The 22,097-nt window shown below is 38.2% G+C and overlaps 2 protein-coding genes across 2 annotated transcripts; one reads left to right on the top strand and one right to left on the bottom strand.

The window, feature by feature from the left end:
* Positions 1-1,832: 1,832 nt before the first annotated feature.
* LOC121266249 (C-factor) lies at positions 1,833-7,243 on the top strand. Its single transcript, XM_041170025.1, has 6 exons — positions 1,833-2,158; positions 4,496-4,648; positions 5,023-5,116; positions 5,285-5,367; positions 6,289-6,442; positions 6,775-7,243. Exons 1-6 carry the CDS (start codon positions 1,985-1,987, stop codon positions 7,008-7,010), a joined length of 894 nt encoding a protein of 297 aa, XP_041025959.1. The 5' UTR covers positions 1,833-1,984; the 3' UTR covers positions 7,011-7,243.
* Positions 7,244-7,290: 47 nt separating this feature from the next.
* Positions 7,291-10,680, bottom strand: LOC121266247 (pentatricopeptide repeat-containing protein At4g20770). The gene has a single exon (XM_041170024.1). The coding sequence runs from the start codon at positions 10,458-10,460 to the stop codon at positions 8,100-8,102; it is 2,361 nt and encodes a 786-aa protein (XP_041025958.1). The 5' UTR covers positions 10,461-10,680; the 3' UTR covers positions 7,291-8,099.
* Between the last annotated feature and the right edge of the window lie 11,417 nt (positions 10,681-22,097).

The following is a 22,097-nucleotide window of genomic DNA, read 5'->3' as shown; positions in this document are numbered from 1 at the left end:
CACTTTGAAAATGCAGAAAGTTACCTCAGACATAATCACCCAAGGGACTGCTCTCAGTCCAATAGAGAAAGATGCTATGTATATCTGAATAGAAATATGTAAAAGTAAAAATCCATCTTGAATTTGGATAGGCAGAGAAAGGTTGCAACATTTTACTGCATAAATTTATAGATGGAATAGTTACTTTACTAGCACCCCACCAACAACTAATATTGCTACCCACTTAGGTGATAAGTTGTGGCTTTGATTCATAAAGATCACGAAATCAAGTTCAGATCATAATGTTATAGAAACAAGTGGATAAAAGAGCTTTTCCAAACACATGAATACTTTAGTGATCACCTTGAGAACGAAAGAAGTACCTGCTAGAAAGCAGCCTGTAAATGTCCTTGTTGCAAAAATATAAATATGCGAAACATTAAGCATGAAAATAATACTCACCCTCTTATATAACCTTCCTTCATAACTTTTGTTCCAAAATTGGAACTTTTATCACTTCAACAGATCTTAATTTCATTGAAAGGATGTAATGAGGACATTGTCATTGCAAAAATATTAATTTTTTCTATAGATAGTTGTATAAGATTTTCAGCAGATCTACACCCTTTAAGATTATTTCTTCATTGGTTCATGGTCTTATAAGCACTATATCACAACTTCCACCCATGTTCTTTCAATCAACCAGACTATTTCTTCATTTGTTTTGAGAATTCCCTTGGCTCTTCAACAAATCAACATTTATATGAAGTCAAACAAATCAGTAACAAAATATTCAAGCAACAACAGTGTAACACAATTCAAACAAGAAGTAAAATTTCGATTATTTGACTTAGGGTTTTAAGTAAACGGGTAAGACAGATCAGGAACCAAAGCAATTGTTTTCAACCAATTTGGAAAAGGAAAAGGCCAGAAACGAAAACATCATAGAGAATGGAAAAAAACCATCAATATAAACTAATTGAGAAATTTCGAAAAAAAAATAGGGACCTGATGGTGAAAAGATTACCATCGCTAGAAGGAACATAGCCCAATTCTCACATTTTCGTCGATTCGCGTTCCATCGGAAGCTAGAAACCCAAATTTGAGCTGTGAAGGAGGAGAGATAAAGAGTGGAGCCAAATCTGAGCTGTGAAGTGAGGTGCTGATATGGTCAATGACTGCTATTGTAAGCAACTCATTTGGCCTGGAAGACGATGGCAACGCAGATGACCGCTGGAGAGAAGGGGATGCTGCGGGTTGAAGAAAAGCAGGCAAGTATGTCTGGGTGGCTTTCAGGTTGAAGAAAGAGAAAAGAACGAGGGAAAAAGAGAGGGAGAGGTTGATGAAATAATAAAATACTCTAATGCAATGTGAATAGTAGCTCGCCAACTTTGGAGAGCACTCAAGAATTACTGTAGCTCACATATTGAGCTTTGGATAATTGACTAGTCCAATGTGGAAGCTTTTTGACAAATATAGCTAAATTATGAACTTGCATGGCATTTTGTTAGACCATTGCCAATACTCTAATGCTCTTAAATTGGATATTTATTGAAATCTTCAACCCTTCTTTTACACCTATATTTTTGTTATTAATGAAATGCTAACCTAGAAAAAAATAGTTGCTAATCCCAAATATGGGAGTTTTAGGAAATTATTTTTTCCCCATTATTTTTTCTATTCTCCATGAAAAATGATAAAGAAAAATACAGAATTTCGTGTAAAAGTATGTACACATGAACAGTAAAATTACTGTTTATACAAAGTTATTTTAGCAAAACTCATTCCGCATTAAGAAATATTATATATATATATATATATATATATATAAAAGAAAGCGGGGCTCATAGTCGCACACGAAGTTGAACTAAAGAAACATTAATGGTGGCAGGCTAACAGCCATACAATTTTGCATTTACGCGAGGCGTTCAGTTGAGAACTCCAAATGCATTGTTCTACACCCGAGCCTCTATAGTCTACACTTTAACGTCAAACAAAGTGCAAAATGAATAAGCTTTTCCTTTTGAACCAGCGGGTGTTCATGACAACACCGCTGAGCATGAGATCAATAGCCCGATGGCGACGGGCTTCGGTGTCTTCAATATCTTCTTCTGCTTTGAATTTGGAAGGTGGGGTTTCCATGGTGCAGGGAGCTTCCAGAGGAATTGGCCTTGAATTTGTGAGCTTTCCTTCCCCTTCTCTTTACATTTATACATTTATGCATTTTCCTTTCCACTCTTTGGCGTACATGGTTTATATATCTAAGATGGATTGGTCCGTTTCATCCGTAAAGTTTTGCTAGGGGAATATTGCATTTTCATGGCACTTCTTAAATTTCGCTTTTTTCCAAAGCTAATGGAAGCGAAGGAGAAATGAAGCTTCTTCCTAAATAAAAAGATTTTCTTTCCATTTCTTTCTGTATGTGCCTAGGCTATGTTCTGAAAGATGAACCAAATGCGGACTCTCCCTGACCTTTCGCTACTATTAAATAAATTTGGTAAACGTAAGGGCGTTAAATTTGATAGCTTACCTGTAAATGAGTTCAAAGATTTGGTGCATAATTACCATATGTTTGAATGTCCTGTAATGGTGATGCCTAGATGCTACCAATAAATTAATGGTTATGCTGTTAATTTTGGAAATATTGGGAATAACCAACTATTAACAATTGGAATGGGGAAAAAATTAGGGGTTTCATTTTGAGCCCCGGCTCTTGGGACATTTTCCAATTCATTGTTCAAGACTGGTTCTCTGTTTTTCTGTTATTATTTTTTGGGTGAATGATCTAATATTCAAACCGAGCAAGCCAAAAAAAAGCCTACCTATTTAAGTCAAGCAAATCATAATTGAGGAAAATGGAAATACAACAAGCATCGGCATGCCACCAGAAACTTTTCTTAGTATTGAACAGTCCAAGTCAAATACGAATGGAGCAGAATGTTGGCAATTTTCCAGGATCTGATAGAAACAAAACTACAGCATAGCCAAAATGGTCCCCTGACTTCTTGCATCTTCATTAAAATTTGATATGGCTAACCCCCATTATAAAAGCCTTGATGATTTCTTGTCTTTTATGTATGGTTGTTTTTGGCCAGCAAGCCAGGCTTTATGGAATAGCAATGTCTCCTAAAAGCGTTTTAAGTGGAAGCAAACTCATAAGTATCCTGATTTAGCAGATCCCAAAAGACTAAATCCTCTACATTAGGATTTGGAAGCACTTCGGTTGAATTTGATTCTGGTAGCAATTTGAACTGAGTACCATTTCTCAACATGCACATTTATCTTGTCAAAGAGAAGTATTTTCTCCTTTTACAATTGTGAGTTTAACAAAGGCTGCATGCTTTAAACTCTGAAACTTTCATCTAGCTTCATTAGCATTGCAAAGGTTGGGTGGCAATCCAAAAGCTTTCACCTCTTAAAACAGAGGCTTTAACCCAAGCAACTGATAGAGATCCATATTGAGCGAATAGGGACTACTATATTCTCTTTACAGAGGTTTTAAATCAGCAAATCTGCTAAAAATCAAGCCACCCTCCAATTTTGGATTCAACTTTTCAACTAACCTTAGCCCTTGATTCTCTATCTGCAGTACCACGCCACAAAGCTCAAAAGCTTTGCTCAATATGCTTTATGACATTGGGGAAGAATGAACTTTCAGTTTATGCTTTGGATTGTTGATCAAAATATTTCTAAAATAATAATTTTAAGGTGATTTGACATCAAGTAGTGGGTGTTACCCTATTGGTTCTGTAAAGACCTGGAAAAATATTGCATTCATTGTCTTCTTGTACAACTTTTGTCTACTCCTGGTTTAAGGGTGGTCAATGAACAATCATTGTCTTTGGCAGTCTAGAATAACCTTTCAAGCACGTTCTGAACTCTGTTTTAGTGCTTTTGTTGGATTTCCCATTCTTCCAATGAGTCAACTGTAAATTTCTGTTCACAATTTGGTAAGACGATTTTTTGATGTCTATGGGAGGCCACCATTTAGGTTCTTTAGGGCTTGATAGTATTATGACTATTATTATCTATAAATAAAATCTTCCACATATGATTTTTATGGCTAGGTAATGCTTTTACGTAGGGGAAATTATTAAAATATCAGTTCTACAGTTATTTTCTTGATTGGAGATTGTTTAAATAGTAGACAGTGCCAAAGTTGAACATACTTAGATATCGAATTTTGTTCTTTTGGTTCTTCCTTTATGTTATGAATTGATTCTGTTTTTAGCATGCTACTTTGTTTTCAGTGCGTCGTCTTAAGTTCATTTGCAGTACTAAAACAGCCTTGCTGGAGTCATTTTTAAATAAGTTAGATGTTTGTGAGAATCATTGTCGTGCTTGTGCTCCTGCCTAGTGCTTTTCCTGAAACCTCTTTCTCTTCTTTTGGGATTGTTGACATTAAGTTGAGATTGAATATAATGAACCATTATAGAGAGAGAGAGATTAAAATCGATGATGCATTTATTGAAGTAATTCTCTTTGTATGGCATTGACTTGTTTTCTGCTTGCATAGGTTAAGCAGCTGCTGGATAAGGATGAGAAAGGGCATGTTATTGCTACTTGCCGCCATCCTGATGCTGCAACTGGGCTTCTTTATCTGAAAAACAAATTTTCTGAACGACTTAGCATTCAACAGTTGGATCTAACCCTTGAGAGCACCATAGAGGTTACATCACTCTCTTACTTGAATAGGAGCTAACATTTGCATCTTGATCCATCCAACATGGTTTTTTTGCACTTATTTGGTGGACTAATGAAATCAAATTTTTGCTTTTCCTAATTACCATCATTTGAGTTCAATAGTTGTTTTTGCAATTGAGATTAATGGGAAAGGTATTAGGCCTTTTGTTGGAAATTCAGATAGAGGGATCGAAAAGTTGGAGGCCAATTGAGATAGATATGGAAAGATTGTTTAATTTTGCTTTCTCCAAAGAAAATGAATGAAAATAAAAAATGAAAATGAAAAAAGAAATAAAGGTGTAAGATTTTCAATTTGGTTTTGCTATTTACTTTCTCTCCTCATTTTATGTCACATTTCAGGCATCTGCAAACTCCATTAGAGAAACATTTGGCTCTTTAAACCTTCTCATTAATGCATCTGGCATTCTTTCAATACCTGATGTACTGCACCCAGGTACTGCTCGTGTCATTGCTTACATCAGGATTTCGAGACTTGTAATGGGTGTTAAAATCTGCAGTATAAGTTCAGATTGTGGACCAGAGCTAAGATTCTTGGTGCCAGGAGCTTACTTTTTTCCAATAAATCCTGGCAGTCACTAATATTCTTCGATTTGCAGTACAGAAACAACATTGAGCAAAGTAGAAAAGTCATCTTTGCTTCTTGCATATGAAGTTAATGCCGTTGGTCCTATTCTAGTGATCAAGGTATGCTTGATAATTTTTGATTTTGTCACTTGTCTTTAGCTTTGAACAAAGCGGTTTAGCAGAACTGACCCCTGCATCCTATTAGGCAAGAAAGTCTGATAAAGTTTGAATGAAATGCTGAATAATATTTTTTTAGTGCTTGATTTGATGAGATTAGCATATAGTCCATACTTTCTAGGGGCCACGTCTCATAGGTGAAAAGCCTATAATTTACCTAATCTGTGTGATGGGGACGTGTTACACATGTCTGGGGTTGAACAGGGGTAAAAGACAAGTTGTATTTGCAGAGTCTCCGAGATTCCTTGTCATCAAAACATTTGCCATGAGTTTTTGAACGGGAAAAAACTCAGGTACTGATACCATTGTCCTCACCCTCTAACCACCCTTTAATCCAGAGAACATTGAAAAGACGATGAATGTACTGGTATAAATTCCCGCCCACTGCTTGTGTTAGTAATATATGCTTAAAATAAGTGTGAAAGAAGGCTTCTTCATGTTATCAGACTGGAAAGATGTCTAGATCTAGCATCTCGCCTTCATTATCACAGGACTTCTCCAAGAAATAATTTCTAGATGCAGGAATTGCTTCTTAACAGAACTAGCTTCCAAAACACGGTGGTATTATGTAATCCCCTGATTGAGTATAGGAAGGTGATGAATGGGATCTCAAATTGTTTGGGTGGGAGAAGTTTTTGCCTTTTATAATGATTCAAAGGGGCTCCAATTTAACATCAATTAGTTTATTTTTAGTATGAGCCTAGATGTGAGTTAAGCCTTCGTTAGGTCGTTATATATCATATGCAATAAGCATGTTACGAAATGATTGCAATAGGGCTTCCTTTATCTACTATTTTGTTTGAACTTTTTGTAGCCTCTTTAATAATATGATCAAAGATTGTATTTTGTTATTTGTACAAGCAGCACATGTGGCCTCTTCTAAAGGTTGGTGGAGGCTCTGGGACTGAAAGGGACGTTGCAGTTGTGGCCAATTTAAGCGCCAGGGTGGGATCCATTGGGGACAATCGCCTTGGGGGTTGGCACTCATACCGATCTTCAAAGACTGCACTTAATCAGTGTATGAATTCTTCATTTAATTCTCATTAGCATGGATTTTCTTGCTCTAACACTCAGATCATTACTACATGCAATTGATATCTTTCAATTCTGTTTCGTATTGCTATTAAAAATGTTGCACCAGCGGTGCTAATGTCAATGGTTGTGGTATATTCATATACCTATATGAATGCTACAGACTGACTCAAGACATGTTATTGAACATTTTGGGTGCTTCCATTGATAAAGTTCAATAATATATACCTATCAATCTCCATGTGATCAAACAGATCAAAAGAAACAAATAGTGGTTCTGTTGTATTATTATAATTCATTTGCAACTGATGCTTGCAGTGACGAAAACTGTCTCGGTAGAGTTTGCCCGAAGAAAGGATCCAATTATATGCATTTTGTTGCACCCTGGCACTGTGGACACTGATCTCTCTAGGCCATTTCAGAGAAATGTTCCAGAGGGCAAGCTATTTACCAAAGAGTTCTCAGTTCAGAAGCTCCTTGGCATTATCAAAAATGCAAAGAATCACGACAATGGCAAGTTTTTTGCCTGGGATGGTCAGGAAATTCCTTGGTGATCTGTCAGATTCATTTAGAATATACACAATATTGACTACTTGAGTTTGAAATTTCTAGATCCAAAGTCGATTCTATTTTTTGAGTGAAAGGTTAAATGTTATTTTCTATTAATAATGCGAATTATTGACTATGCAATTTCTCCTTTTGTAACCTCATTGGTTTTTCGGAGACATTTATGTTTTCTACTCTGATATGAATTCTGTCAGAAAGTATATGGCACTATTTTCCTATTCCCAAGTGCGTTCAAAATCTCAAACTTGTGATTCTTTAGTCATTAGGTTTTGGCAACAACTGTAAAATCTCCACTGCAACATCTACATTAGAAAAAATAGGCAGAATACAAGCTCTTAACACCCTCTGAGGCAGAATACATAATCTCTTGTATCCTTCTCACTCTGGTGTTACTCATTGCCATCTATACAAGAAAAAAGCAAGTTCTTAATCGTTTTTCTAAATAAAAAAAAGGAGCTTAAGAAGTCATTTTGTTACAACAAACAATGCCTGAATTAGTCTGGATAATTTAGTTTCAACCTTGTTCATTTTGGAAATTAAACAATAATTACAAGCATGAAATGGATATCACTGTTACCATCAGGGATGAATAGCATCGGTCCTTGAGGGAAGAGACGGAGACAGAAGAACTTGCTTCACATGCTGAAACTTGTAGCATCAATCCTTGTCTAAGATTCTGATATAAAACAATGGTGAGAACCAGAATCCCGCCTTCCTTTTGAAGGCCACCACAAGATGTGGTCTCGCCATGGAAGGGTTCTCTTGGGAGGGGAGAGATATCTTTGATTCAAACCTAGCACCTTGCCCATAAATTGGTCTCAACTTGCCTTTGATTGTCCAAAGCGATAGCAGTGAAGAAAAAAATGACCTCCAGGTCATAAAACTCCAAGTGGTAGTGAGTCTCCTCAAAGATGAGCACCAGCAACCTGAGGGTACATCCATCAAATAAGTGAGGGCTTTTTAATAAATCAAGGGGATCCATCCTTTAAAAAAAAGTCTCTTCCCATCAAATTCGACAAATCCTTCTTGACAAATATCAGGCCTCCTGTAGGAATTTGGACTTTGTACCATCCATTCTAACAAGTTCCTCCGCTTACTGCTTGAACTTCATCCACCTTAAAGGTTTGCACCTTATTCTTATTATCGATCCAACTATAACCTGGTTCCTTAATGACTTGTTTATCACTCATCAGCTCTCTAATAGACCTCACATCATCCCATCTTCCTAACCCTGAATATATATTTGCCAGAAGCACATAAGGAGCAGCATTCTGAGGGTCCAAGCGGTAAAGTTCCTGCGCTGCTCTTTCTGCTAAGCTCACATTAGCATGAACACGACAAGAACTAAGCAACACCTCCCACAGAACTGGATCATTTTTATATGGCACCTTATCTATAAGCACTTCTGCTTCATCAAACCGGTTAGCTCGCCCCAAAGAATCGATGATGCAAGTGTAGTGGTCCAAGACAGGCTCCACATCATGTTCAAGCTGCATTGAATTGAATATCTCCAAACCCACATCTACGAGTCCTGAATGACTACAAGCAGTTAAGACAGCAATAAATGTAATATTATCAGGTTGCTGACCAGAAGTAATCATGTCTTTGTAGAGAGAAACAGCGTCATATCCACGTCCATTCTGTGCATACCCATGTATCATTTCATTCCAAGTAACAGTATTTTTACTATGCATCATATCAAAGAACCGCCGGGCCTCATCCACATCACCACATTTACAATACATATCAATAAGAGCACTACCCACAAAGACGTCACTTATATACCCATCTTTTGCTATCTGAGCGTGTATCTGTCTCCCTTGGGACGAAGAAGATAGTTTCGCACAGCAACTCAGCACAGTAGCATAAGAAAATTGGGTAGGACATATTCCATTTTGTCTCATCTGCTTGAAGAAATTGAAAGCTTCCACGTCTAGAGAATTAAGCGAAAAGCAAGCTATCATTGAGTTCCAACAAACAACATCCAATTCAGGCATATTATAAAATATACACTCTGCCATCTCTGTCTTCCTACATTTAGAGTACATGCCAATTAGTCCACTGGCAACATATATGTCAGTATGAAAGGAAGCCTTCTGTGAGGCAGCATGGACCTGCTTTCCAAACTCCAGAAGCCCCATTGCCGCACATGAACTAAGGATAATAGCCAAAGTAGTCCGATCAGATTGCACACTTTGAAACTGCATTTCTCTAAAGAGTTGTATTGCCTCCTTGTGATTCCCACTCTGGGTATAGCCAGAGAGTATTGCATTCCATGAACTCACGCTTGGGTATGACATGCTGTCAAATATTCGACGCCCTGTTTCTATATCGCCAGACTTGATGCATCCTGCAAGCATATTGATATAAGTGACCTCATCTGGCTCAAAACCAGACCATTGCATTCTTTGCAAGTAATCAAAAGCTTTCTCACTTTGATATTTCTGGCCATGCCCAGCTATCATAATGTTCCAAGAAACAACACTGACTTCAGGCAGCCGAGCAAAAACCTTCTTGGCACTATCCATGTCCCCATTCTTTGCATACATATCAAGTAATGAATTATTTAAATGAAGATCTGTCTCGAATCCAAGTTTAATCGTGAGAACATGAGCTTGTTGCCCATGCACATTGGACGAAAGGACGTTGTTCAGATCATCCTGATAGAATTCTCCTGATATCCCTCTAGCACAAGCACCTAAAATGCTCGACAACGAGACAGAATCGATACGTATCCCTTTCCTGCACATTAGTCTAAACATTTTCAAAGAATCCATAACTCGACCCGTCTGTACTAACCCACCCACCATGGCTGTAAAAGTGACCTCATTATGTTCGTGCATGTCCCCAAAAACTTGAATTGCATCCTTCATAAGCCCACACTTGGCATACATGCACAACAAAGCATTAACGACATATATATTTTTGTCAAGGCCAATCTTAATAACAAGACCATGACATATCCTACCACGCTCCGAAGCTAACAAGGCGCCGCATCCACTGAATACACTCGCCAACGTGAAATGCGTAGGTACATATCCTTCCGAGATCATCGCATCATACGCATCCAAGGCTTTCTGTTCCAACCCACTTCGAACGAGTGCGCTAATCAAAGTGTTCCAAGACACGGTGTTTCTTTCCGGCATTTTAACAAACAATGCATAGGCATCCTGTACATTGCCCACTTTACAGTGAGCGCTCAAGATGGCATTCCAAGAATATACGCCTTTTTGAGGGATTTTATCGAATACCCGGCAAGCGGAATCGATTTTCCCGCACTTAGAGTAAAGTTCGATGAGGCGGTTGGAGAGGAAGGTTTGGGAGGCGAGGCCGTTCCGGAGGACAAAAGCGTGGAGGATCTTGCCGGCACGATGGGCTTTCTTGTCGATGCAAGACTGCAAGAGGTTTACCAAGTGGGTAGTGGTCTTGCTTTCCATAGTTAACGAGAGTTGGGTTTTGAAACAAAACTCTTTCACTACAGGAGCATGCGAACTGTAATCATGGTCACCTTTTTCGAATTTTAACGGACATGTTCCAACTTGGACATGCTCATGCAGCCGACTCGGACTCGCACTGCTGTACTCACGTAGGTAATAGGTCTGGTAACTTGTGCAATTTATTTATTTATTTATTTTTAAACTAATCCCTGCGGTATAAGTTATTTGTAAAGGAAAATAATACGGTTATTACCATTTATTATCTATTTATTACTTTTTTTGTATTTGATTTTTTTTAATTTTTAATTTTACTTAATGGTTATTTAAGTTACTATTAGTAAAATTATATATATTTTTAATTTTTTCTTAATGATTAAGGATGTTAAAAAAATACTTAAAATAAAATGATAAAAAAATAAATACATTATAAGTAGTAAATAGATAGTAAATAAGTAGTAACCCTATCATTACCCATTTGCAAATACGAGTCATTTCCTTAACGGGTAAGATGTTTGTCCTTTCCTTCTTAGAAGGGTGAGGCGGTAGAGTAGGGTTTTTGCAAATAACAGTTTTGATTGACTGTTACTTATCACATAGGTATGATAGATGAATTGGCTAGGCTTTGGGAATGTTTTAACCTAACAGAAACAAAGAAAGAAGAGGTTGTTTTAATAGAAGATGAAACAAAACGTGTAGATGCTAGAGCACAAAGATGTCTTCTTATGTTCATCTTGATGGAAAAAAAATTTCAATAAAGAAGTTTTCAAAGCTACCAGGACTAAAATCTCGAATCCTGAAGGCTTTCTAAGCTTCAATGAGGGGGGGCATCATAGGTTTTTAGTTGAATTTCAAAAAGCTGTGGACATAGAATGTGTGATAAACGGAAGACCATGGTCTTTTGACAAAAACTTAACCTGTATTCAAGCCTTTGACAACAGCATTACTCCTAGTGAGGTGATTTTCACTCATAAACCCTTTTGGATCCAACTACATGGTATGCCTTTGACAGCCATGACAATTGAAGGTGGGATAAAAATTGGATCCTCAGTAGGGGAAGTCTTAATAGTAGATGTGGATGGAGATGAGGTTGGTTGGTGAAAATATCTAATAATCAGGGTAAACATGGATATTACAAAGCATTTACCTCGTGAGAGACTAATTAGAATAGAGGGAAAACAAAGCTGGATTGACTTCAAATATGAGAGATTGCCTTTATTTTGTTTTCATTGTGGGGTAATTTAGCATGTAGACAGGGTTTGTGCTCTGGAAAGAGGCAAAATAAATACAAGAGGTGCTGGTCAATCCCAATATGGTCAATGATTAAGGGCCACGGCTATTAATTTAATAGGTAATGGTGACAGAAGAGGAGGAGGTAAGGGAAACAAAACTCATACTTATTTTCAAGGAAATGGTAAGGGTCAACTTGATAGGGGTTTAATTACTCAATATGGTGATTAGGAAGATGTTCACTTGGAATCCTCTCACAATCAACCAACTAAGATTTATAACCCATCTGGTGAAGCAGTTGATAAGGGGAAACAAAAATTAGAACTGGAGTACAAAAGACAAGCTAATCAAATTAAAGACCAGAAGAGAGCATTTTCAGAGGAGAGCTACAAGGCTAATAAGGTTCAAGAAGATTTGAATAACAACGTTAGTAGTTCCTCTAGGAGTTTACAAGCAACTCAGATACTCAGCTCTTCACCAGGCAATCTTGTCTATTTGAGGCTTAATTCTTTGAGTAATGTCGAGCTAACATCAAAGACAATGGGTTAGAAAATAAGGGCAAGAGTAGTTATGTAACATTCGGGCCCAGCACCAAGTTCACTCTCTAAATATTTTTGGGTTAGATGTATGAAAAAACCCATTTATTATTCTTTATTCACTACCAGACGTGAGCCCAAATTTTTGAAATGGCCGAACAGCCCAAGCCTGTAAGATCTTGTACCATAACCCACGACATGCACGTCCGTTTCCTTTGCATGCACGTTTATCCCACTAGGGTTAACGACATCACTATTTATTCATAAGTTTCTCACTTCACTTGTAGTTCACGCAAAGTCTCATTCTTATTTCGATCACCTGCAACCCTAGACTAGGTTACCACCCATTCTCGATGCACCAACCACCTCTAGTCCTCGTCTAGGAAAAAAACCGAAGCCTCCATCACATCACAGCCAACCTGGTTTCACTTCCTGTGACTTCGCTACACCAGACCACCACATTTGACACACTGCAAGTCAGCCTTCGTCAAACCCTCCACCAAGTTGATGCTGTTGCTACCTTCTTCAACTACCACTCCACTACCGCAAACGAGCTAGCCCGAGACGCAACTTGGAGTCACTTTCTGTGGCGTTGCTGCATCAGAAAAACCAACTCCCGTGCGTCCTCTCCATCACGGAAACACAACCCATGTACAACCACCATACAGAACCACTCTGCCCAATGTGCATGTCCAGGAAGCAACCACCCTGCCCTACCCGAGCACAACCACGTCGTAGCCCAAGTGCACGTCTAGGAAGCAACCACCACGAGCCATCATGGCACGTCCACAAACACCCATATTTTTGCAGCTCAAAACAGAGCAAGGCCTATTACATTAGGTGCCACCAGCCACGGCACAGTGAACCCCAACGATGTCCCCACACCCATCGCACGTAGACCCCTGTTTTAAATGTTAACCCGAAACGGAGCAGCTGCTTCCTTCCGCGTCGAGCCACAACTCAGCCACCCCACAGCTCCAACCCCTACTCCGACACCACCTGCATAGAAAGTTTATGCCAACCACCTCATGCCACCCCAAGCCATCGCTCCTCTCTCTCGATAAGCTCACGACGTGCCCACGGCCTCATCTCCATCTCTCTCTCTTTCTCTCACCATGTTTCTCTCTCTCTCCTCATGTTTTCTCTCACTTCCACAGTGCACTCCCGCCGTGACCATTCACTGGCAGCTGCTCGTTGCTGATCATGGTAAGCCCACTGATGCCCTCTACCCACTATGAATGGATGCCTGCCTGGTGTTTTTTTTTTTTTGTTGAATTATAAAGTAAATTTTTTTTGCCATAGGCTCTTACGCAGATATTAGATAGAAGAGAAGTTTAGTTTGTAATTACAATCTTGCCCTTCCAGTCATGATCTGAACACGTGTTATGAACTTATGTTATTGTGTTGGGCTTGTTTGTATGATTGGCTGGGTATATCGAAATCGGCTGGTGTGTATTTTCACTATTGGGCCGTGTATATTTTAGGGGTCGAGATCACATGTTTGCATGGACAATATTATAAGACCAATTTATGGAGTAATATGATCACATGAGTTAATCGTGTTTTTATTTTGAGAATATATGTAAAAATCAAAATACTTTAGGGAGAAAAGATATTTTAGGGTTTCGAGGATTTTAGGCATTAGGAAAATAGAGATTTTCTTTAATATCTTAGGTTTGAATTACGAAGTACATGTTCAATTTGAGATTTACGGAAGTTACATGTATCTTATAGGTGACGAGTAATTTTCTTTCAGCACTGTTGCGAAAAAATTCAAAGAGTTAAGAAGTCCATATAAGTGAGGTTCCTATACTAGATTTTGCATAAAAAAAAATGAAACGAGGTTGATTTGAAAATATGCATGTTCATTTTGAAAAGAAACTTGAAAATAACCTCAGATATGTGTTCGACATATGCATGAAAATTGTATATGAGAAAATATTTTCTGTCATAACTGGTGTATACATGAGCTAATTTTGAACATTATGTTTTCTGAACTATGCAAAAAGAGCTAATTATATGAAAATTTGTACATGTGATGTGAAAATGTTCTGAAACTGTTTTTGAAAATGTGAAAAGATTGAATTTGTTCAGTACTCTGTTTGGATATGTTATAGCATCTCAAAACCTTGGCATGAGATTCCGATTCTGTATTCTGATCAAGTCTAATTCTGATGTTCTGCTCGGTTTTCGTTATGGCCCAACCACAGGTTAAAATAGTGGATACAGCCCAACTACGGTTTATAATAGTGGATATGGCCAAACCACTGGTTATAATAGTGGATACAGCCCAATCACGGGTATAATGGTGGTTTATAACCCTACCACGGGGGTTAAATATGATATACAGCCCAACCACGGGTTATAATAGTGGATAAGGCTCAACCGTGAGTATAATGGTGGTTTATAACCCTACCACGGGGGTTAAACTTGATATACGGCCCAACCACGAGTTATAATAGTGGATAAGGCCCAACTACGAGTATAATGTGGTTTATAACCCTATCACGGGGGTTAAATATGGTATATGTCATGATGTGATGTCCCGACATGATGAAGATGAGGTATCAGATTTTGATATGCTAAAGGATTTTGAATAAGAAAGTTATTTGAAAGCTTCATTCTGAAATTTTTGGTAACATGTTTTGATTTTACATTCTGAAATCAAATGTTTCTGATTATGCATTCTGAAAGTAAATATTTTGTTTTACATTCTAAATTCTGAAAATACACATGTTTACATACTAGTATATGTTCTCTACTTACTGAGTTGTTGATAACTCACCCCTTTTATCTTCACAATATTTTCAGATGACTTTGATGGTTCAGTTGACGATCAGTAATAGAGTTTGTGGACAAGATTAGCTGTGGATAGCAATTGGGTACCTCGGGTTACTAGTGCTGTTGATGGATTTATTTATTTAGTAGGTTGATTTCAATATGTTTAGATGATTTATGAAGACTTATGTTAATTCTATTTTACTCTATTACGGAGACTTGTATGGTTACTTAAATTTGAAGTGTTTACGTTTGATTTGGAGCTTTTGGAAGTATATATATTTGGATTTTGGAAGCATATTAGCATTGTTGAAGTTGATTATCAGGTGACAGGAGTTAACTCCCTAGATCACCGGGGTCGAGGCATTACAAGTTAAATTATCAAGATCAGATGAGATGGAAAGTGGGGACACTAGCACAGGTGGCACAAGTGGTAGAAAAAGAGACAAAGAAATGATAGACAATGGAGATTAGCAAGGTTTAACAACAAAAAAAAAAAAAAAAGGGCTCAATTCTGAAAGGAGCTTAACTCAGGAACACATGGTGGAGGCTGTTAAGCAGCCCCACTAGCAGTAATGAGATGCCTTACTTGGAACTGTCAAGGGCTTGAGAACCCTTGAACAGTTCAAGAGCTTCTTTTATGGTAAAGCAAAAGTGCCCAAACCTACTCTTCCTCATTGAAACCAAAAGCACGAGGGAGATGATTGAAAGAATTAGAAATAAAATAGGTTTTGACATAAGTTTTACAGTGAATAGCAAAGGAAGTAGTGGAGGGTTGGAAATGATATGGAAATCTGATGCTAATATAGAAGTTGAATCATATACTAATTCACACATATCTGTCAGAGTTAAAGATCCACAAATTGGGAAGGACTAGACCCTTATAGGGTTTTATGGCAATCCAATAACTGCAAAAAGAGAAGGTAGTTGGCAATTATTAAGGTTTTTACAACCTATGGATCATACGCAAACAGACCTTTTGCTCAAATAGAAGGATTTAGACAAGCTTTGCAAGACAATGACTTGAGTGACATGGGATACATTGGCACCAAATACACTTGGTCCAATAGCAGAGAAGGACCTGAATTAACCAGAGAGGTTAGATAGAGTGTTTGCTAATACTAAATGTACGAGTAATTTTCAAGTTATTATTGTTACCACATTAGCAGTATGTTCTTTAGATCATAGTCATCTTCTAACAAACCTGAGTACTCAGATTCAACCTACAAGAAGGAGAACAAGACTCTTCAGATATGAACTCAGTTGGGGCCTTAAAAATGATTGTAAAGTAATGGTCACTAGGGCATGGAATGGAAATATTAGAACTGGAAAGACAATGGCAGCCTTCTCAAACAATCTGGACAGTTGTAGAATTCAGCTAATCAAATGGAACAAGAACCAAGAGAAGGAAACCAAAGAAGAAACTGAAACTCAGTTAGGCAAGATAAAACAACTTCAAGAGAGGGACACATAGAATGATCAGGAAGAAATAAAACAGATTCAAAGACATTTGAATATGAGATTGGAGCAAGAGGAGTTGAAGTGGAAACAAAGATCTAAACAAAAATGGCTCAAATAGGGGGATAAAAATATTAAATATTTTCACACTTGTGCTTCTCAGAGGCGTAAGACTAATTCTATTAACAACATTAGTGATGGTGAGGGACATCTTCATATTACTCTACAAGGTATAAATCAGACTTTTCATGATTTTTTCACTAATTTGTTTGCTACTTCTAATCCATCGGGTCAACTACAATGTGTGGAGTCTATGCCATTACTGATTACAAAGGAGATGAACAATAATATTTCAAAAGAATTTGTTTTCCCATAGGTACATGAAGCTATCCTTAACATGAACCCCATGAGTTCCATAAATGAGACTTTAATAGTCTTAATTCCAAAAATCAAAAATCCCACAAATGTCACAAAATTTAGGCCAATTAGTTTGTGTAATATTTTATACAAAGTAATGGCTAAGGTTCCAGCCAACAGATTGAAGACAATATTGCCTAATACCATATCCCCAACTCAGAGTGCATTTGTTCCATGGAGACTAATAGCAGATAATGTAGTAGTTGCCTTTGAAGCCTTGCACTCTATGCAGTGTAACATGAAAGGTTTAATTGGGTATATGGCTCTAAAGTTGGATATGAGTAAATCTTATGACAGGTTGAAGTGGGGCTTTATGGAAATTGTGATGGAAAAGATGGGATTCAATAGAAGATGGATTGACTTAATTTTAAACTGTGTAACTATAGTCTCATACTCTCTCTTAATTAATGGATCCCCACAACCAGTCATTACTCCATCTCGAGGCATTAGATAGGGTGATCCACTGTCACCCTATCTATTTATACTATGTTTAGAGGCCCTATGTCAAATGCTCAACAAGGCAGAAGAAGCAAGGATGATAACTGGTTTACCACTGGGTAGAGGACAAATTCACATAAATCATCTATTTTTTATAGATGATAGTTTGCTATTCTGCCAAGCTTTATCTTTGGAATGGACTAGGATGCTACATCTTATAGGCCAATATGAAATAGCATCACGACATAGGCTGAATAAAGAAAAGTCATCTCTTTTCTTTAGTAAAACACACAACTCTCAATAGGGGACAACATCACTAGTATTGCATGGGTCAGAATTACCAGCTCTTATGAGAGATATCTTGGCCTTCCAGCTGTGATAGGCAGATCGAGAAACAAGGACTTTAAGGAAATATTTGACAAAGTCAGAGACAAAATCAGCAATTAGAAGCTAAAGTTTTTATCACAAGCATGGAGAGAAAATCATAATAAAATCTGTTATATAAGCCATTCCTACTTATTCGATGAGAGTTTTTAAACTTCCTAAAAGCTTGTTGAAAAAACTAAACAGATTGATGATAAGGTAATAGTGGGGTCAAGCTAACCAGGAGAGAGAAATGAACTAGTTGAGTTGGTCTCAAATGGGGAAGTCCAAAGAGGTAGGGGGCTTGGTTTTAGAGACTTTGAGAACTTTAACCTTGCTTTGTTAGCAAAACAAGGTTGTAAGATTATTAAAAATCCAAATTCTCTAGCATCAAGAGTTCTGCAGGTTAAATATTTTCCTCAATCAGATTTTTTCAATGCTAAGTTGGGAAGCAATCCCTTTTACATGTGGAGAAGCATTTTATTTGCTAGAGCTCTACTTCTAGAAAGGACCATATAGAGATTTGGTAATGGGAAATCAGTAAGAATTTGGTCAGATCCTTGGCTGCCTCAACCTACCTTATATAAACCTCAAAGTGGAAACAATTTATTGGGGGATGATGCTAAAGTGGAGGTTCTTATTCAACCAGAAACCAAGGAATGGAACATACCCTTGATCAAAAGAGTTTTCAATAACACTAAAGCATACATAATAATTCAGATTCCAATTAGTCAGAACAATTAGCAAGACAAGTTGGTTTGGAGAAGCAATGCAAATGGAGTTTTTACAGCGAGGAATGCTTATCACTTACAAGGGGAACTGCAGGAAAGAAAAAAAAGGACAAAACTCTCATAAATCCCACCCTCGAGAAGAATGAACTAGATTGTGGAAGCTTGCTATACCATCAGCAACCAAGAACTTCTTGTGGAGAGCATGTAGGAATATTCTGCCTACCAAATTCAACCTATGCAAAATGAAAATTTTGGAAGACCCTATTTGCCCAATGTGTCTGCTGGAACCAGAAACTACAGAACACATACTTTGGGAATGTGCTTCAGCTATTGATATTTTGGGTCCATGTTCCAGGAAAATTCAAAAAAGTTAGTTGTCATACAAAAATGTTAAGGAGTTATTGCAAGATATGTTCAAAAAGCTAAACAAGGAAGAGATGATTAAGCTATCTTTAATTCTTTGGAATTTATGGTGGCGAAGGAATGAATTTTTCTTTAAAAACATACTCATTGATCCAAACATAGTGTTACACAGACTGAATCAAATGCTGATAGAAATTTCTGTATTAGAATCAAGAGAGGTCAACTAGACATCATCTACAAACACAAGGAGAGTTACATGAGAGTGCCCACCTCAAATTTTTTGTAAGATCAAATGGGATATGGCAGTTGATACAAGTCGTGTAAAATAGGAATAGGTGTTTCTGTTTGAGACGAGGAAGGAAACTTTCTAGCTATTTTGAGGAAAAATAGGCTTATTTTCTTGATCAACTTCTAGTAGAGGTAACAACTGCACACACAGTAGTCAATTTTGGTCTTGAGGTGGGCATGGGCAAGGTAATCTTAGAAGGAGACTCTAAAAAAGTGGTTAATGGAGTCAATCAGAGAAGCCAAAATGACAGTTATTTTGGAATGCTCATTTCAGATATTCAAGCTTCTATGGCTAAATATGTACACTGTCAATTTAGCCACATACATCGTGAAGGCAATTCAGTTGCCCACAACCTAGGAAAGGATGCCTTATTTGCAATAGACTGTATAGTTGATATGGAGGATCCTTCTAACTATCTCCAGTTCTTGTATTAGAACAATGTTATCAATGAATGAGGTTTTTTCAAAAACAAAAAAAGTTATTTGTAAATACGATTCTCTATTTATTAATTTCAACTGAAAACAAGTAACCCAATTACAAATTGTCAAGCGTCAACTTTAACTTTTTAAAAAAATCAAATTGAAATTCTTTAAACAATTCAAATAAATTTCTATAATATAAACCAACTTTTATTATAAAAATTGATTTTTCTTTTGTCTTTCAAAAACAAAAAGGTCATCGGTACCACTTGAGCTACCACCGCGGGCCAAAACCGAGTCATTCTGTACAGGTTGAGGTGGCCTAGAGTCTAGGCCCTAGACAGCTCCACAAGGTGCGGTCTATTGCATGTGTCATGGCTCCATCTTGATCACCATGGTGTAGCATAGCTTTAATAATCAGAACATAGCCATCGATGATGGTTGGGGTGGCAAATACCACAAGAAATCACATTCTTTTTTTTTTTAATTTATATTTAACTAAAAAATGGTTTTTATTATAAAAAAATTTATGTTCAAATTTTAAAATATGTTTAATTTTTTCTTTAGAAAAAGTTAAGTTTGACATGTGGCAGCTTGTGATTAGAACACATTTTTTTTTTTTTTTTTTTGCATTAAGAGATGGAAAGATTAACAAACAATCTTATTCTAAATAATTCATACCGCAGTGGGCAAATTCTAAAAAAAAATTTATACACGATGCTATACCTAATTAAGGTACAGCGCAAAGGATGTTGACCAAATTTATCGATTTTAATCATCGATTCTAAAGGGGCATGTTCATCCCCTGCGCGGGCTGTGCTCGGTCCACCTCGTGAAGGCCCAAGGATCATAAGCTACTTGTGGCGCCCCCAATCCCCCTTATATAAATACACAGGGATCGAGACGCCAGGATGGTGACAACACGGTCACACATCCCAACGAAGTGCCAGTGTGTGTACATGCAACAGTGTACAAATATAATAATGCAGCGGATAGTCAACTAAGTACCAGAATTTAAATACAAATATTTAACACAATTTATCTTTAAAATTATACAGTCATCCCAAATATAATACAAAAGGTAAATACAGTAATTGATAAAAACATAACTCACTAAACAGGAGCAATCCCAGATCACTCCTCCACCGGAGCCAAACTAAGGCTCGTCATCAATATCTGCATCAAAATCTGCGATACCATAAAATGGTACCACAGGTAAGTATAAACCAAACAACTCTCGGGATAAAAATACATTAATGCGACCAACAATATAGCAAAATACATTTAGCCATAAAATATCATTTTTTCCCAGAAAAATGATTATTTTCAACACACGCCAAAAATCCCAATTTGGCCCAAAATATCCGTAACACATTTTCCCATAAAATGATTCACACAAACAATCCAATTATCGGACACTGTAGGCGGGAATCGCAGGCGGGACTCTACCACCGTCCCTGCTTACCACCATCCCTACCGCGTGCACCGTAGGCGGGAATCAGAGGCGGGACACAACCACCATCCCTGCTTACCACCATCCCTAACGCGTGCACCGTAGGCGGGAATCACAGGCGGGACTCTACCACCATCCCTGCTTACCACCATCCATACAGTTCCTTTACACACAATAAATACTTAACAGAGCACTGTAGGCGGGAATCACAGGCAGGACACAACCACCATCCCTGCTTACCACCATCCCTACAGTCTCTTTCCTTTTACTCACATGAAAATCCAAATCCAATAAATACATAAACATGTATGCAATACACGAAAACCCAGTTTTCTTTACAAACATGATCATGCATGCAATATGCGATGTACGTGAACAAGTCATAACCAACAACCACAATTCACAATGCAAACAAACACAACTCCGTCCACAATCCATCCAACCCCCGAAACTCCTCGGACTCAGTCCGGCAAAACAACCCAATTCACAGATAATATGCGTTAGTGCAAAAATATATTTAAATCACGAAAGTTCTTTAAGGAAAATACTTACAGTGCAATATAATAATTTTCGGAGGATCTCGAAGTTGCAAGTGGTGATTTCTGAGCAACACCACAGTGTAAAATACACTGTGGCCGTGGGTCACAATTACCAACTTTTCAACGAGGACAAACGAAGACCCAAGATTGATAGGGTAGGGCCTAGGGAGGTCGGTGAAGCCAATGGTGGAGGTGGTTTGCCGTGGGTGGCGGCGGAATGGGCGGTAGAAGACCAAAATGCCCAAATCGGAAATGTAGTTGGTGGAGCTTCACCGGTGACGGATCGGAGGTGGGGTTGGGTCCAATGGGTTGCCAAGAGGTCGGGGATGAAGTGGTAGGAAGATGGTGGCCAATGGTGGTGCGACGGCGGCGCAACGGCGGAAGGAGTGCCGCGGCTTCGAAGAGCTACTGGTGGTTAACGGCGGCACGGATGGAGGTGAGATTGGTGGGGTGAGGTCGCCGGCGGCTGGGGAAGCTAATGGGCTGGGCGGTGAGGGCCACCGCCGGCTCACGGCGGCGCTGGCGTGAAGGTGGCCCGCGGCTTCGTGGGGGGCGTGTGGGCTACCGGCGGCGAGGTAGGGGCTGAGGTTTGGGAGGTGAGGTCGCCGGAGGGAGGGGGAGCTGGT

Source organism: Juglans microcarpa x Juglans regia, chromosome 5D, assembly GCF_004785595.1.
Source record: "Juglans microcarpa x Juglans regia isolate MS1-56 chromosome 5D, Jm3101_v1.0, whole genome shotgun sequence".
Taxonomy (NCBI): Eukaryota; Viridiplantae; Streptophyta; class Magnoliopsida; order Fagales; family Juglandaceae; genus Juglans; species Juglans microcarpa x Juglans regia.
The sequence above is the reverse complement of the archived record's forward strand: the minus strand, read 5'-3'. Positions and strand labels throughout refer to the sequence as shown.